General features: G+C 36.1%; 1 protein-coding gene across 2 annotated transcripts in view; it reads right to left on the reverse strand.

The window, feature by feature from the left end:
* Positions 1-828: 828 nt before the first annotated feature.
* Positions 829-19087, reverse strand: part of si:dkey-16j16.4 (uncharacterized) — a 28253-nt gene continuing 9994 nt past the window's right edge. For both annotated transcript variants that reach the window (XM_058749658.1, XM_058749659.1), the window contains exons 3-6: positions 16074-16155; positions 14360-14834; positions 11082-11135; positions 829-2625 (exon numbers count right to left, since the gene is read on the reverse strand). In XM_058749658.1, coding sequence (XP_058605641.1) covers positions 2500-2625; positions 11082-11135; positions 14360-14635 — 456 coding nt within the window. In that variant the 5' untranslated portion in view covers positions 14636-14834; positions 16074-16155 and the 3' untranslated portion in view covers positions 829-2499. The remainder of the gene's footprint in view (positions 2626-11081; positions 11136-14359; positions 14835-16073; positions 16156-19087) is intronic.

The following is a 19087-nucleotide window of genomic DNA, read 5'->3' on the forward strand; positions in this document are numbered from 1 at the left end:
CACAAACACACAGCTTATTGCTCTGTTTGGGATCTGGCACAGATAGGCCTGTGGAATCAGCCCACGCTGGAATGAGAATGCTCCTTTAGGGTGGATATGGAACCTGCAATGTTGGCAGACTCTCTTATCGCCCGGCACACGCACATTCACAGTAAAAAATAACACAACCTTCACACAAACATCTTATTACATCAAGAAACAACTCTCATGAGAGTGTGAAGTGGCTTTTGTGAAGCATGTTTATGTAATCAGGGTGAAATGAGACACGAACATTTAGATGCCCCTTACTTATGCATCATTCGCAATTGAGCCAAGGTTTCCAAAAGTTAGTGAAAAGTTAATTAATTAATAAAAAATAAAAAAATGGGTCTGCACAACTGTAAAAAAGAAAAAATAAATAATAATAATAATAAATCAAATGGAAATTGTGATACAGCTTAGTGTGATTATCAAATAAAAGGGTGTAATTTTCTGAAATAGTATATACAAGTATAGCATCTCAGAGTAGCCCATTTGAGAACATAATCACTTTATTTACACATTCGCAAAATTCCAAACCTTTTTGTGGCCAGAAATTTAGAGCATTTAACCGGTATTATGCCAAAATAAGTTGAAAACTTAAAAAAAAAAATAATAATCATCTTTATTATGAAATATCACGTATTTTTATAAATAAGATCAAACTACTTCTACAAAACATCTTTTGGTCAGTCATTAAGCCCTATATCTAAATAATTTTAAAATAAAAACAAACAAACAAACAAACAAACAATATATATATGTATGTATGTATATGTATATATATATATATATATATATATATACACCTTTTTTTTTCTTTACTTGCATATCATGACCATTAAAAAATAATTTATTATACTGTATATATATTTGAGTGTTTCAAGTAAAGTAACGACACAAACTGGGAAGAAATATTTATTCCCCTCACTTGAGGCATAGAGACAGAAAAGGACAAATTTTCACATGTTGCAAGCATGTACTGCACTATATGCCCCTATAGCTATATTTCAAAAAATATTGTATTTGTTTCACATAGATACACGTTAACACCTAGGTGAAACTTATGCAACAACTACGAATAATTGTCCTTATTGTTCACCTCTGGTTGGCCTAGCTTATTGACCCTTACACGGGTTACAACTGCAGTTTACATTCAGTAAAAAGTATTGAAGTATGCTGCTAAATACATTACATCCACAATCAAAATCCTCAGAAGGATTGGTTCTGAAATATACTGCATGGATAGGATTCCTGCTGTCCATATTTAAGATCACATGTCGAGTTCTGTACTTCATTTTCTACACATCAGAAGGATAACACATAGGCTATGTTTGGAATGGTATACTAGCATACTCATCTTACTATTTCTGCTGTATGTTGTTTGTATAGTGTGAACAGTATGCACATTTTCTGAAAAAATACTATCTCTCACAGTACACTGTTCGACTTAACCCTCTATTTCCAGTGTGATTAATAAAAATATTTTTTTCCCCCCAGAAATGAATGCAAACTTTTTTCTTTTTTTTTTTCCCAAATAGTACACAGTATACAGTGTGTATTTTGCAGGATGCAGTACGCTAGTATTCAATTCAGCCACTGTGTGTATGATTTCATACCTGGTGTGTTTAAACAGTGTCAAAGTGTCACTTGATGGTAAAAGTCATTGTATTTAAGTACATAGTGCTGAGTATGCTACATAGTAAGGCGCATGTTTAATATATGATGTTGAAAGAATCTAGTATAGTGTTTTGTTTTTTTCTCGTTCTTCGCTTAAGATTTAATTACTTTGGAATACACATCAGATAATCAGCTCTGATTACTGATGCATTGTTATGGTCAGACTTACATAACATCTGATGTTGAACAATGACTTGGAATATCTGGCCTGTGCTGTGATTGTATCTGATTGTTAGCTTTCCAGTTTACACTGTTTACAGATCAAAAAACTCTTTATCAAAAATGAATTAAGGCCCATTCTGGCATCAAACTGATTGTCTCTCATCACATTTTGCTGTGTAAACCAAACGCAACCTAAATGTGGTCTTACATTTTACTCTCAAATCCAATGGTCTCAACATAACCATGTGGCCCAATCATGAGACGTTATCTACGAACCACTGACCAATCACTCCTCACTCCTCCTGTTAAACACATCAGAAAGACCAAACCATTTGGTTGTGGTTTTATAGATAGCGCAGTGGTCATGGCCTTGTCATTATAATAAGTTCTAAGTGGGTTTCCTGAGAGATAGAGAGGATGAGACGGCTAAAGGCAAAAGGTTGCCGTCTCCTCATTCCTCTCCTACATTCTGGCCCTGATCACACTTCCTGTTTTGTCAACAGGCCTTATCACAGGGCCTTTGTTCACACTAATATCCTGCAAAATAAAAGCAATGCAAGCATACATTGTCTTTATGTTGGGAATTTTTGGTCCACAAATGTGTGATGTTTTGTCTCTGCGAGTTTCCAGTCCTTTCCCTCAAGCACATGGAGGTTCCTCGGCTGGGAGCAGGGGGCTGCAGGGTGGAGCGTTGCTCAGAGGGCGGAAAGCGAAGATGGATGGATCATAGGAGTATCGGGGTGCGTGACGACCACCACTCAGGTTCTGTGAGGAAACCACAAGTAACAAAAAAAGGGTATAAAGGCGACTGCAAGCTGAAATGGAAATAAACTGGATTTGATTTATTAGTGAGTGGCCATGAAGTAACACAAAGAATTTAAGAGCTACTCTTTGTCATTTTATGATTCAGAAGGGTGCTCTTGAGCACCACTTTGTGTCGGTCTGAGCTGAGGGTGGCGTTTGCAAGAAGGCCTGAGTGGCCACCACAACTTCCGGTCCAATGCAGCATAGCCGCGGGAACATATTTTTTTGGTCAATGCACTTTATCGAAATCTCTCATCAGAAACGCAGATGTAGCCTACCTAGTGCGATGTAAGAGATTAATTCATTATACACTGCAGACAACATCACTGATGATAACGTTTTACAATCAAACTTCAGTATTCTTTGACAATGTAAATGTTCTTTGATCGCTGTATAATCTGTTCGTTGTTTGAATAATAGTGGACATGCGCGTTATGATTAAACTTAAAATGTCTTTTTATTAAACGTGATCAGGTTAAATTCAAATTCAGTCTTATTAAAATATTTTGTCATAATATGGATAGCTTACTTGCCTAAAACGTTATGATGTGCGTAGTTAATAGATTACAGTAGGCTACAGATTAGACTGCAGTGGTTTGAGCGCAATTAAAGAGCAGTGCTTATTGACGGTGGCCGTTTTGAGAAACGAGAAAGCTTCGGAAAACAGCTCATAAAAAGGATGAGGACGTAATTGGTTTTTACAAGTCGGAATGTAAAATTACGGTAATATTACATGAACATTCACATGAAATTCTGTCAGTGTGAGGCGGAGATGCAGGGACGCGCGGCGCGCAAGAAAAATACAGCCGCACTAGGCTATATATTTCTGGTCAGTTTAATAAATAATCACAACAATTAAGTATCTTGGGGATGATCGAGGGGCAAAAGGAAAATCTCAGACCCGGCCCTGCGGCAGGGGGTGCTGCAGCACCCTCAGCACCCCTAGTTCCCGCGGCCATGCAATGCAGTGTAATTTGTAGTGGTGCAACGGATCACAAAACTCACGGTTCGGATCATATTATGGAAAAGTTTGCTTTTCATTTTTTTAAGTACTTATATACCACAGCAAAAACTACTAGCTGAACTAATAAAGTCAGTAATAAAACAAGAACAATTACACAAATTACAAGAGTTAAGTAAGTTGAGCCAACTTAAAATTAAGAAGCAGATTTATGAGTTTTCTCAACTTGTCGTTTTAAGTTCATACAACAAAAATTTGAGAATCTCCCACAAAAATAAGTTGAGCAAACTCAAAAGTTCGCTCAATTTTTTTTTTTTTTTACAGTGTAGATGAGTACAACTAATAAAGTCAGTAACACTAGTATTCAGGTGCAGAATGTAATAATTAATTGTAAAATAACAAAATAGTGTTCTTCACTGCATAAGTTAAATATAGCAGACAGAAGTAGGTATTTAATTTATAGGCTGCTGTCTCTTTAAGACCAAATGTACCTAATACTGACACACACATCTGGTTTCTTTCTAAGCTGTTTCGGTTCAACTTAAGACATAACCGACTGTGTTTACCAGAATACTTATCAAAACGGGTATTTTAACATAACTTTGTGTGTACGTTTCCGTTCAAAGAGAAGTGAAAGAGGAATCGATCTGTCTGAATCGCCTCTCTCTCTCTCTGCGTGTGCTCGCTTCGGGTGCGTGCTGCAGCGGTAAAAAACAGCGCGCGTGTTCTCTTTTGCTTGAATGATTTAAAATTGTTTGAATGGGTAAATTGGCAAGACAAAACCCGTGCAAATGATAAACTTTCACTCTATGATGTTTAAACTTAACAGTTAACCCGCGAATCACATGCGTGCCGAACCGTGGGGTCTGGTCCGTACGGATCATCTACAAATTAATCACAAAATTAAATATTGAGGATATGTTACACTTTATTGAATGTACATTCAGCATTATCCCACACCGAAAATCTGCAAATCCAGGTAAACTTGGATAGAATTGATGAAAATCATGGAGATCTGTTGATCAGCTATACACAGATATCATTGATATCAGAATTCTATCGTATATATATATATATATATATATATATATATATATATATATATATATATATATATATATATATATGTGTGTGTGTGTGTGTGTGTGTGTGTGTGTGTGTGTGTGTGTGTGTGTGTGTGTGTATATATATATATATATATATATATATATATATATATATATATATATATATATATATATATATATATATATATACACACATACATATATATATATATATATATATATATATATGTATATATGTGTGTGTGTGTGTGTGTGTGTGTGTGTGTATGTGTATATATATACACATACATATATACACAGTGTAATTACTTGTAATTGATGCTTATTAGAAATATGACTACAACCTCATTTGCTATGGAAGAATACTATAGCGATTTTTGCATAAGCAGTCCATTCCAATCAATTTGCCTAACTGTCAGCCCAACCATCATCACTTTAAGCTTGTATGCTAGATGTCTCTGGCATCTGTCTTTACTGTAATCATATCCACAACCATTTAACTGACCCTGTTCTTTTATCTGAGTTTATGGCCGATCACAAAGCATGGCTGGTTTGCAAAACCCATTGTGACATCTATGTAGTTGTTCAACAGATCTGCAGGATCTTGGATTTTCTATCCAAGTCTACTCTGATTTATAGATTTTTGGTGGAATAATGTTGAATTTACTTTCAATAAAGTCAGTATTCCAGACTGCATTTCCAGTACAACAGGAAACGCATTTTGTATTTTTATTCATTCATTTATGCATAACTTTTTTATTATTATTTTGTTATTAAAGATTCTACATTCTAGATCTTACATACTGATTTTGTTTCAGTATTAAAATTCTAAATTTGGATGCAACACATATAAAATAAAAAGATTAAATCTGACTAATCATACAAATAAGTGACCAAATAATGCATTAATATTAAGCCACTAAGTAACTGTTTTCTTGCCATTTTTGTCTGTTGAATTCCATCCAACTTTAACTTGCATGTACTACAGTAAGACGGTGAACATTGTCTAAAATGTTCCTCTAGTGTATCATCTCTGGCTTACATGACCGAAATGATCTTAAAAACAAAACCTGAGTAAAACCAAATGAGCAAAAACCTGAAAGACCCAGAGAAAGGAGGAGTTCCTGTCTTGGGGAATAAAAGAAGAAGTTAATATGTTTCACATATGGCCAGCTAAATCTAGCCTGGCTTAAACTGCACAACTCACAAAAGATATATAGGCATGTACCACAAGGTTAAGCTCTTTTCCTGTCAAATAGCCACTCTGTTTGAGGTTTTCAAACTATCAAGGGGCCAGATCAACACTTCATCAAAATAAAAAGAGGTGGCCTCAGGGTTTCATTGCAGTGCAACATAATTCCATTTACTTTCTGTATGCAGCTGTTTTCCATGAATCTCCCTTCAGGAAGCAATGTTTTATGTTTAATCATTTTAAACTGGTTTCATCCATGCATTCCTAACAGCAAATGACAAACTATCAAACACAGTTCTTTATTTTTAAGTTTAAATAGCTCTGCGTGTCTAGGCTGACAAATACCTGCAATTGTAGGAAGACTAATTATTATAAACTAATTATAACAAATAGGTCAGGCTTTCAGAGTACATTTCAAGACCACATAATATTTTTAAAACATTATACGACACACTATACCCCTTATACATGGGAAAGAATTAACCCCTCAACCCCTAACATCTGTCTTGTCAACAAGTTTGGACCAAAACTCATCCAGGCGATGAGACTGTTTGTCTTCTCTGGCTCCATCCACCAATGACTTTTTTCTCTCTCCTTCTTTGGTTCATTGCTTTCTTGTTTCTGAGCCCTCATACTCTCTGGTCATGTCCCAGACCTCAAACCCCCATGATGATTTTCCCTCTTCCCTAACAGGCCCCCAGATAGCCGCTTCCCTCTCCATCTCTAGCGCTCACCTGGAGCGTGGCCAGCAGAGAGACAGGGCCTCTGAGATAAAACGAGGGGCCCAACCACTACATGTGCAGTTGGGAATGGACAGAAAGTGGAGAGTGAGTGGAAGAGAATTATTATTATCAGCGTTGGGCAGTAGCATCACTACAAGTAGTACACTACTAGCTTAACTGCATTTCCCAATGGCGTGGTGGTAGCGCCGCTGTTTTCTGAATCAAATAGCTTTTCAGAAACAAAGCTCTTTTGTTGATTAAGTAGTGCGGTAGCGTCCACAAAAGCGACATTTTCCCTAACATTTCTGAAGCTCAAGCTCAAATCGGAAATACAACAGCTAAGGGTCACTGATCCTGTAAGTGGTGCCACCACCATACACAGACCTGTGTAGCCAACAGAAATACTTGGGTATGACGGTGACTTCTTCTTCTTTATGGTTTACAGCGGTTGGTCTAAATTAAGCATACCCATGCAAATACAGGTGCATACGCATTCAGTGTAGTGAAGCTTCATTTAATGCTAGCTTAGCTCACTAGATTTTCCAAGTAGCTTGCCCAACACTGATTATTATAGTGTTACTTTTGTATATGTGACCGTGGACCACAAAACCGGTCTTAAGTGTCAATTTTTCAAAATTGAGATTTATACATAACCTGAAAGCTGATAAATAAGCGTTCCATCGATGTATGGTTTGTTAGGATCGGACAATATTTGGCCGAGATACAACTATTTGAAAATCTGGAATCTGAGGGTGCAAAAAAAATCAAAATACTGAGAAAATCACCTTTAAAATTGTCCAAATGGAGTTCTTAGCAATGCATATTACTAGTCAAAAATGAAGTTTTGAGATATTTACAGTAAGAAATTTACAAAATATCTTCATGGAACATGATCTTTACTTAATATCCTAATGATTTTTAGCATTAAAAAGATATCGATAATTTTGACCCTTACAATGTATTTTTGGCTATTGCTACAAATATACCCCAGCGACTTAAGACTGGTTTTGTGGTCCAGGGTCACATATTAGAACTAAAAGACAAAAACTACTGATTGAAATACATTTTTACAAAGTTAAATTAATGAGATAAAAATAAAACAAAAAAAAGTATGACTTAGGGGGTTAGGGGGATAAAAGACAATTAATATTCAGTAATATTATAGATTTAACCATGATTTATTGTTTAATTCTCAATCAGTTGAGAGTAGAGCTGGATAATGTCACTAACTTTGCAATTCAATGACATTATTGTCTTATACACAGAAAAAATTTTTTTGCAAAAACAATATTTACTCAGAAATCATATTTTCACAATTAATTAAAACAAGCTGCAAGTAACACACTGAATTAAATGTCAAATTCTGAAGTAGAAACATTGAAATAGTATTTTCGTCCATGTTTTATTTACTAATTCAATAATGTTTATTTACAACATTTTTTTTTTTTTTTATAATTGATGAACTTCACTTTGTGACTGTCACAATCAACTAATTTTAAAAACTAATTTAAAAAAAACTAAATGGAGCTGAATAATTACACTTGTCTTTTGCAGAAGGGCTTTAGAGTTCAAATTGATCATATCCATCTATAAATCTTCACATGGAGAACTTTCAGGCCTAGTTTGGGAGAAGACATTCATTCCTGAAATTTGTGATATACTGTAGTGTAGCATGTGATTTTGCAGATACAAGAGCTGCGTCCAAAAATACATACTGTATGAGTAGTTATTTGATAAGGAATTTACTTCGCAACTGTTGTTCTATATAGTATGCGTGTGTGTAGTATGAATGCAATCCGAACATACTACATCTGCCATGTTGACATCACTTCATTGCTATTCATGACTTCTCTCCCATGGTCTCACTAGATAGTAAAATATCCATTGGATGTATAATAGTAAACCATCCAAGTATTTGACCGTTTCATGAAAACCAAAGATTCAGACATACTACTGCTCAAGCATAATTTGTTCTGCATTCTATATAGCATACGTGGGTTTGGACACAGTTTTACCAATCTTGAAGCATCACTGCCACAATAAGGCTGCTCTGTCAGAATGTAAATCGTGGTTTAAAAGCTAAAATATGTGCTAGTCTCAAATGGTTCTGTTTCTGTATCATCACAACCATTGGTGTGTCTTGTTTTCCACTGGCTGTGTGTAAATCACTACGTGACACTATCCAACAGTGACAGTGGTTTAATTTTAAAGCGGAAATACAGAACAGATGTTACGTGAGAGGAATCCATGTCTACTTAGCACTATGTTTAGTTCGAGACCCTATGAAAGTGATAAGGTTATAATTTTCGCAAATCTACAAATTGGCTTGAAAATATCAATGGATAGAAAAATTACAGAGTAAAAAAACAAATCAATTTCCAGTCTTGCTCAAATCAAAATATACATGATCTGCGAGTAAGCCTGTTTTTGTTTTTTGTTCTCATTTTAACTGAGCCGTGACCATCATTCCACGTTTTTTTTTTTTTTTTAAGATTTACTGACTAATGATCAGTTATTGTGGTGCGGAAAAGCACATAATTAGACTTTGATGTGACTAATAACGACTATGTTAATATCCATCTATTTTTTATAACCTATAATCCTAGTAGGGTCACAGGGAGTGCTGGAGCCCATCCCAGCATATCTTGCAGCAAAAGTATGTTGATATAACCATACAAATGTATCATGGTGTTGATTGCTTGTTCCAAGCATAAGGTATGTCCCATGCTTTCCCATGTGCCTTTAACCCAGAAACATCAACACAAACAAAAATGTATACTGGACTAAAAAAGTTAAAATGAGAAATGGGAAGTACACTGAACATCACTGGTGTAAAAGCATGTTTTGTGGAATATTTGGCAGATTTCATTGCTGCATTCACATTAAAGACTTTAAATACAAAAGGTTATGCTTTTTTAAAGATGTGAATAACTGACTCATGTTATGTTGAATTCTCAAATCATTCATCGACCATTGCTAAAAGCTTCTAAAATTATATTGAAATTAAAATTTGAAAATAATATTAAAATAATAAATTTGAAAACACTAAACTATAATAAGCTTCGGGCGAAAGTGGCGGACAAGGAAAAGAAACAGAGAGCCTGAATAGAAGAGAAGATGTGGCCACCCAAGGAGGATTTTTTTTGAGCGTGTCTGATCAAATAGATATACATAATCTGACAATATAGAGTCAACAATCAAGGACAAAAGGCCAAGGAAAAGAGAGTGGGAGGAGCGAAAGAAAGTTGAAAACAACAACACAGCGGAGGAGTGAAGCGATGAACATCTTTCTCTCTATGACTGTAGATCCTGCAACAGCCGGCACTCTATAAATGGAAAATGACTTCATCCTAACACACACACAATTCCTTCTCCCTCTCTCTTTTCATCCCTAGCTCCTCTCCTCACCTCTTTCCATTAATCTAATAAAAACGGTCATCCAATCTCCTACAGATCAAATGGAGGTTTCTGGATGTTCAGTAGAGAGAAAGACAATTACGCAACAATTATTTTATAAATAGAACATTCTATTATTATTATTATTTTTTTTTTTTAAATTAATTATAACATTTTAGTGCGGTAACATTCTGTAAATATGAGAAAGCTGTGGTATTTAAAAATGGTATTACCACTTTTTTTTTTTTTTCTGAAAGGGGCCCCTAAGTGGTGACACAGATTGTGTTTCTAATTCATTTCTCTGACTCCAGCAGCCTGGTCTGCAGCCAGGGTTGCCCAAGAGTGTTCCAGTTCCTGTGCCATGCAAGGCAGGAGGAGGCAAGCAGGAGTCACTGTTCTGCAGTCCAAAAGGTGCCGAGCTCATAATGACGTCACACACTGGCATCATTGAGCTCGGGCCTTCTGGACCAGTGTGACGAGTGCCAAAGAAACACCCGGAGTCCACGGCCATGGCTATGAGGGTCAGCGGGTGCACTTTGGCCATGCTCCACTGCACCGCCGAAACAAGGCATGCTCACATGTCAGTGTTTTATAAAGCAATCTAACCACTCTCATTCAAAGAAATCATGCTACTACTGTTTTACTGACCCAAGACTAGAAAAACATTTCCAAATAATTTACTTTTTGCATAAACGTAACTATTTATAAAATGCCAGCTAAATAAACATTGCTTAAGTTTTCTAACAAACAGTGACCCCAAAAAGTATTTAGATACATAAGGTTGAATGTCACTGCATTAGATAACAAAAATATCTATCTATCTATCTATCTATCTCTGTCTGTCTGTCTTGTTTAACCATAAAAAAAAAAAAAATATCCATATTTAATTATGAGCATGTTGTACAAGGTTTGAGAACCAGATAATGTTCAAATACATTGTTTTTTAAATTGCACACATATTCTTTGTCAGCTTTTTGAAAAGTGTGCTCACGCAATCATTCTTTATAACAGATGACACTTTGGTTTAACTGAATACTTTTTTGGGGGCCACTTTCTTTTTTTCTTTTTGACACACTCACCCGAATCTTGATAGTCCTTGTTTTCCCTCCACAGTTCTTTTTTAGAAGCATTTTCTGAAACAAAAAGCAGAAAGGAGAAATTGCGGTTAAAAGGAATGACATAAACCTTCCGTAAGTCTATACAAAGCCAAACTCCACACAACAGCACAATGAGGAACAAGTTTTCTTATTGTAAGTATAAACATTTACTGCTTTTTTGCCCTTGAGCTGTTCTGGAAGAGCCCTGGAAGCTCTGGGCCACTGTGGCTACCAAAACTAATGACTCTTTTATGTAACAAAGCAAAACATCCTGTGGGCCGCCCCCTCAGGACAACCATGGAAATGTGTTTGCTTTTCTTACCCAGAACTCTACTGTCAGTGCTAAATTGAAGCCTGGTGACTCAAGATCAGAGGTTAACTCTGTTTCTTTACAGTTCATTTTAAAAACAGTGTACTTAGGACTTAGGAGTCTAAGCTGTCCATTACACACACCAAAAAAAAAATCAGTGATCCTCATACAAAACTTTTATGATAAAAAACATGCAATGTCTATATTATTTTCCCTCATTTCAAACTGTGTGACAATATTTATTTTGTAGAACAAAAAAGGGGATGTTTAGCAGAATGTTCAGGCTACATTAAGTATCAGTTTTACAATTTAAAAAGGCAGTTTAAAAGTAGTCCGAAAGACTCATGTATCATATTCCTTTTCATAAACAAATAAATTTAAAATTACTGATTGTCTTGAACTTCAAATCTCATTCACTCTGAATGGTTTTGTTGTGTGGAAAAAAAATAAATAAATCAGCATGAACATACTGCAAAACTTTTTTTTTTCTTTTCCGCAAAACAAAGAATGTCATACACAACGACAACCCATCATTAATAATGATTGAAATAACCCTCTGTTTCTTTAGAGATTAATTAAAAACATCATATTACAAACAGGGTTTTTCATTACAGTAAAAACTTTCTTCAAAGCTTGTATATACTGGTAATAATAAATCTATGAGAAAAACCTATAGGAAGATTAATGCACATTTCAAGCAGTGTCTTTGTTCTACAAGGGAAAATCCCAGTAAAAAAAAAAAAAAAAACAGGAATTGTCAAATTTGTCCAGATCTGCGTGACTGGAAGGCAGCCATGGTTAAAGCCCAAGTGGAGTTTGAAATGAGCTCGGCCTCGTTTCAAAGTTCCCAAAAAAGGAGATAATGTTTGCCAAGCTCACTCAACCATGGAGGGCAGCATTTAGACATCTGTCAGACAAACCATTCATTTCACTCAAACAATAGCTGGACCCCTGCATTTGAGATATAAAGTAACTGCATATGTGCAGGAATGGATTAGTTGGTAAGGATTAATAATGAAAAACTAACACGACTCTTGGCCAAATGTAGCACAACATATTAACATAACAGCTGTCGTATATAATTAAACGTGCGATACATAGAGGAGTGAGGCTGGACATGGATTATTTCACGTTTACAACTTCAGGCTATAATGCTGATAAGACTTGCTATTTTGTGGTTAAAAATGGATCTGATTTTTAAAAATGAAAGCAAAATGGTCTTTTAGCAGCTAACTTGAATAGTCTACCATATTGTTTTTCCCATTCCACTTGACCAAGCACACACACACACACACACTGCACTCCAAGGGTCATATGGTCCACCCAGCCATCTACATTCGGCCCCTCTCTCTCTGTTCTCGCTTTTTTGCTCTTTCTGTCTCCATGTATCTTTTTTCCACTCTGCACAATCTGGCCAGTATATTTGAACACCTGAAGACAAAACTACTAGGTTTACTTGTCCTACTTTGCTCTTTCATTCACTCGCAGATTCACTCTATTGGGCTTTTGTTTAAAGTGAGGGAGGGGGGCTGACATCTGTCATCCTCTCTTTCTCTCTGGAGGTGGCGGGCACAAAGCCCTGGAGCACATGGAGTTGTCTGAGTAAGTATAGTTGTGTGCATTTGTCCTGCATTGTTTTCAAACTCAGCCATTGAGTCAACAAGAACTGTTGGTCAGAAACAGTATTCTGAAGAGATTTTACATCAGAATCTAAGATGGTCTTTGGAATTAAAGTATTTAAGAAGAACTAACTTTTTTTTCCAAGGCATTTTCACAATGACTGGACAAAAGGTCTTTTTGATGGTTATATGTAGTCAATTCCCCTCAAAATCATACAAGGTTTCCTATTAACCAGAGTTTTCCATACTTTCGGAGAAACAAAAAGTGTCCATATAGCTTCTCCTTAATAGAAAAGTATCTATTGTTTTATAATTTAAAATCTAAACTTCTGCAAAATGTTCTGCTAATAAATTATTTGAAAAAATAAAAAAGCCATTTAATTTACTACTGTTTCTAACGCAATGATATTTGCACATTTTAAGTGTGACTTAAGTCTCTAAATACCTTTTTATAATTTTTTGTGTGAAAAAATACAAATATTTGAAACCTTTTAAACTATGAACAATTGCTTCCAGCAAACTGTCCTATGAATTTATGCTTGACGTAAACATCAGCAAGTTGCGAAACATGATGTAAACGTGTAATGTAAACGCACTATCACTTCTCTTGTGCGATTTTCACAACATGCTTGCACAGTGTACTAATTTTTGTCAGTATGAGTATTTTTCTCACACGCACTTATCGCTTTGCATCATTCGTTTTAATGGTTTTTGAAGCGTTAACTTTGAGGGTTCCTTCTATCTGCATTATACAGGCCTGGATTGTTTTTCTAAAAATCTCAGTTTGTGTTGCAAAAAAGAAAGAAAGTCCAATACTTTTAGGTGGAATATCCCTTTAAACTGATCTGTGTAATTTGTTCATAGTTTGTACAGCCATTTGCTGTATGTCTCAAAGCAATAATGTTTTTTGATAATATCCAAATCTGATTAGCAAACTCTTCACACCTGTTTGTCTTTGTCCCCAGTTCATCCATTTGGACACAGCAAGCATGTTGTAGCTCTGTTGAGTGAATTTGACCCCCTTCCAACCCCCATGCTCTATGCTCTTCCCACATCCATTTCTTGAGCCTTTTTGCTGAGATATGCGAGTAATCACATGCGATTATACTATTAGGACCATTTTTAGTGACTAATTTTAGGAATCATTTCTTCCACATTCTTATCAACCTTTGTACTTTCCTCTGCTTTTAAGGGAAGGTTGAGCATGCATATATAGGGTTATAGAATATGATGCACAAGGACCAACAAAAGATGGTGATGTTATCTCTTGCAAAATCACAAAGTTTCTTGTTGGCTAAGTGAGAACTTCAGGGAAAATGAGTGTCTCTTACCTGCTGCATTTTCTCCAAGTCCAAGCTGGGGCGACCTGGTTCCCCTGTGTAAGCGGGCCGGTGCCGCCAGTAAGGCATGGAAGGTTGTTCAAAGTGGCTGAGAATGATGGGCCGGACAGGAAGGCGAGCTGGGGTGTGGGAAGGCTTGAGAGCTCGAGGAGGAGAGGAGCTGAAGAGAACAGGGCTGGGAGATGTGGCACTCAAGCGAGGTCCAGCCGACGATTCATTCGGCCCACACAGGTCCTTCACCTCCTCGTCACTAGAGGCGCTGCTCATGTCTCCATGTCTGTGCCACTTTCGACCCCCCTCGGCCCCAGTGGCTCCTGCGATGCGCTCCAGCTCCTCTTCAGAACTGTGATGGTCCAAGATTGGGTCCAGGAGTAAACGGAGACGGCGTAAGTGGGCGGGAGAAAGAATGCCTGATTGTGCTGCTGGCTAGTAGCTAGAGGAGTCAAAGCGCAGTTTCGTCGACGCTCTGCAAGGGGTGTAATATAGCAGAAGGATGTCATTTAGCAAAATATAAAAACTTAAAATACACTTAATACAGGGATAATCCCATGAAGCATCCTGGGTTTGTGTCTTGCTCAAGAGCACAATGACATTTAATGTCTTGTTCCACACTGCGATGTATCTGTTTTCACACTGATAAACATGAAATTGCTAGGTTAGTTGCTATGAGGCTATCATGGATCATCTAAGCTCCACTGTCTTCACTTCTTTGGTAGATGCCATATTGAGTCACCGCTCAGTTGAATTAAGTTCAAACTATAATAGATTAGACTAAATCATTTTTCATTGCTCTTAGCTGGCAGAAAGTACAGCAGGCACAAGCAAAGTATGATTAAAATGCACAAGTGGTATTTCTATAGAATCCCAATAAAGTTTATGACTTGGGCTTTTTTACCTACAAGATCAATGTGTGTGTGTGTATGTGGCAGACTATCGGGTTCAACTAATAACTATTTTGATATTCATTTAATCTGTTGATTATTCATCATAATAAGGCTCTACTCTAACCAATACTTTTCTTCTAATGCTGATTCCATGTATGTACATGTCATTTTTTAGATACCCCACTACTATAGATGTAAAAATAGCATTAGTTGCATTGTATTAAGGGTTTTAATTTAGTTTCATTTAGAAAAGGTTTGATGTTAATGATTACACTCACCTTCTTTTGCAGTCTGTTTGATTGATATGCATATTGACATGATAGTCCACCCCAAAATGAAAATTCTCTCATTTACTCTTAAAAGATTAGTATTTTTCTTACACATACACACACCTATCGTTTCACTTCAGATCAACTGTAAAGTGATTGTATGGATAATTGTCATGCTCATTTTGCATGGTTTTTGAAGCGTCAACTTTGAGGGACCCCTCCACTTGCATTTCATGGACTCACAGAGGTGAATTATTTTCTAAAAATCTCGTTTTGTGATCCACTTAAGAAAGAAAAGTCATGTACATCTGGGACAGGATGAGGGTGAGTAAATAATGAGAGAAATTTCATTTTTGGGTGGAGTATCCTTTTCATGAAGACAACACTTTAGTATCTTACTTTCAGGTTTCAAAACCTTGCTTTTAGAAACATAACAGTAACTTATGTAAATTTGTTATTCTATGCATTATCTATGTAATACTATACATTATGTCAATTAGTTGTTGAAGCCTAGTATGCTACAGACATATGCATGTGGCAAAATGCACATACCTCTGTCAATCTGTGCCAGCTCTTGGTTTTCGCCTTCTGAGTCTTCACTCTCCCCCCCTTCTTCACTGCCATGGTAGGAAATCTGTTTCAAAAGCAAAGCAAAGGTCAGACAAGAACAAGAATCCTCCTACTGTCACGTCCCACAGCTCACACAAGCAAATGGAAAGTGTTTTTCATGCATCCGTATTCTAGTTTAATAGCATAAAAGTATTTCTTATCATTTGCTATAACAACAAGACCAGTGACTAACACTTGGGCAGCTTCTTAGGAAACCTTCTAATATTACAAAGGGTGAAGCAAACATATGCAATAAGTACTGAATGTTTCTTGCAAACAATCCAATCTAAACAAAGTGATTATCAATTTACTGTGATGATTTCCCATGTAGAAGTAGCCTTCAATATGCAAGAGCAATGTGGGTGGTTGCCAAAGCAATGCTATGTGGTTGCTAAGGTATTGAATGTTTTTAGCATGTTATGCTTCAGTTGCTAGCATGTTCAGAGTGGCCCAAGTCTGTTCCCTTGATATGCAAGTCTATGGGATTTTTTTTTTTTTTTTTTTTTTGGCCCGTTTTGTCATTTGCCTGCTGAAAACCTGATGATTAAAACTGTAATAGAACACCTTAATAATCTACATGAATCATGCCACACACAGCACAAATAATGTGATGCATCAAAATTTAATACCCAGTATGCGCGATATTTTCAGTAATGCCTGTCTTAGGAATCAGCACTAACCATTCACAGATCTACACCTCAACTGAGATGAGAGGTGTGATTAGATTAGAAAGTGTGATAAAATGGAAAAGACGTGCTCAGTAAAGTTTGAATAAAGATCCGAAAGTGTAAAAAGAAGAAACAGAGCATAAGGTTAAGAGAAGTAAAAACAAGAGGCACACCCAAAACCACAACACCAATTGCTATGACAGCTTAGCTGTGCCCCATTGTAAATTCATTTAGACAAGATTATTTTTAAGAGCAAAACAGATTAAAAGTCTATCAGCAAATGAGAGAATGGAACAGAGAGAAAACCCAACAGATTGCACCAGTAAAGAGTTAAGTAACACAGTGCACGGTAATTACCTTGTCCAAGCCCAGCTAACCAGCTGCCATCTGTTCTCAAGTACACACACACACACACACACACACACACACCCACCCCACTTCTCTTCTCATCTCTTTCGCCTTTCACTAAGCAAACAGTGAGAAAAACTGAATGACTCAAATGTGTCACTCTTTCTCACATGCACTAGGATCTCACGGCCCCCAGAAGAGCCATTTCCACTCAGTGAAATCCAGTCTGTCTCAAATCTCAAAGTCACCACAAATTACCATTCCTCACCACCAAAACCCCTGCCAGACACGGTCTTCGATTGTAAGAAGCAATACTCTAGGTTTTCATTTAGCATTATGTACTTATAAACTACTGCCCATTAGTAGTTTTAGGGGTGATAACCATACAAATAAATACAGAGTGAATGCCCTTATTGTTCCATGTATGTACAGAATACACAAATCAATCCCACAAGGAGAAACAAAAAATTGCTGTTTAGTTTGGTTTTGTTGCAAGCAGAACTTTCCTGGAATGAGTTTGGTTGTATAAATAAGTACAGAATCGGATTACAAGTATTACACACTGAGAGGGGAGAAGGAACAACAATATTCATCTGCAGTAGAAAATGTATTTTCAAAATTAATTAGTTAGTGGGTTAGTTCAGGAAAGCCATACATAACTAGGTTGGTTTACTGTAATAACAACCGCTCAGACGTGTTTCTTTGCGATATATGGATACTAAAACGCAGTCCTTTAATAAGGTAACCAGACAGATATTCAACAAATAAAAAGGCTAAATAATGTACTGTATTTTCAAATCTATTATTTAAGTTGTTGGATTTGTTATTTTTTGGTAGTGGAAACCTAACAAGATATCCTCCTATACTTTTAAGTGAAACCCCAGCAATTTTCGTTGGAAAACTGTAACTGACCACCATTGTCACAAGTCTGTGAAAAGGCAGCAAAAAGGTTACTCCGTGTACACCAACTATTTCTATTCGACCATAAAAAAAAAATAAAAATTAAAACTGGTTAGGACACATTGCCTCTGGTTTGCTCAGTTGGGGACACTTAATTTCTAGCTATTATCGCCGATTTGATTGCACAGATACTATTTAAACTAAATTGTTGGACAATGACATCTCTGAATTCAATAATGAAATGCCTTTAACTGAAAATTGAGTGTTTAATCTTATCATTATACATTACTGACACTCTATCCTCCAATTTGATACTGTTAAGTGCTTTGACACAATCTTTATTGTAAAAGCGCTATATAAATAAAGATGACTTGACTTGACATTGCGTCACCTACACTGTAAAAATAAAAAAAATAAAAAAGTTGAGCGAACTTAAAAAAAAAATTTTTTTTACCACCTTCAGCAGATTTTTGAGTTTGCTCAACTTATTTTTGTAGGAGATTCTCAATTTTTTTTTTTTTTTTGTATAAACTTAAAACGACAAGTTGAGAAAACTCAAAAATCTGCTGAAGCTGGTTGCCTTAAAATTTTAAGTTGGCTCAACTTTTTCTTTTTTTTTTTACAGTGTATACAGTTTGCGACCCATACAGCATAATAGACTGCAAGTGTTGTCATGCTATGATAAAAGAGCTAAACCAAGGTACGCTATTCCCTAAAGTAATTTCTGACCGAGGTGCCTATTGTCAAAACTAAATCTATTTATAGAGCTCGATCTACAAAGAAGGCAGAGGCCTTCTTGAGAAATGAGAAGCAATTGTGTAAAGATCGCAATATATAAAAATGTTGAATGATAATACATTTCAAAATAGTAATATTATTGTATTGTGACACAGATATTGATATAATATATCCATGTCCATGCAGATCCTTCTTCCTACAGCAAGATTGTATTGCCACAACAAAAGAGCAATCACTGGAACAAAAACCAAAAAAAGCTCATAAACAACACCAGAAAACCTGTTTCTGAATGTAATTATATAC

This window comes from Onychostoma macrolepis, chromosome 17, assembly GCF_012432095.1.
Source record: "Onychostoma macrolepis isolate SWU-2019 chromosome 17, ASM1243209v1, whole genome shotgun sequence".
Taxonomy (NCBI): Eukaryota; Metazoa; Chordata; class Actinopteri; order Cypriniformes; family Cyprinidae; genus Onychostoma; species Onychostoma macrolepis.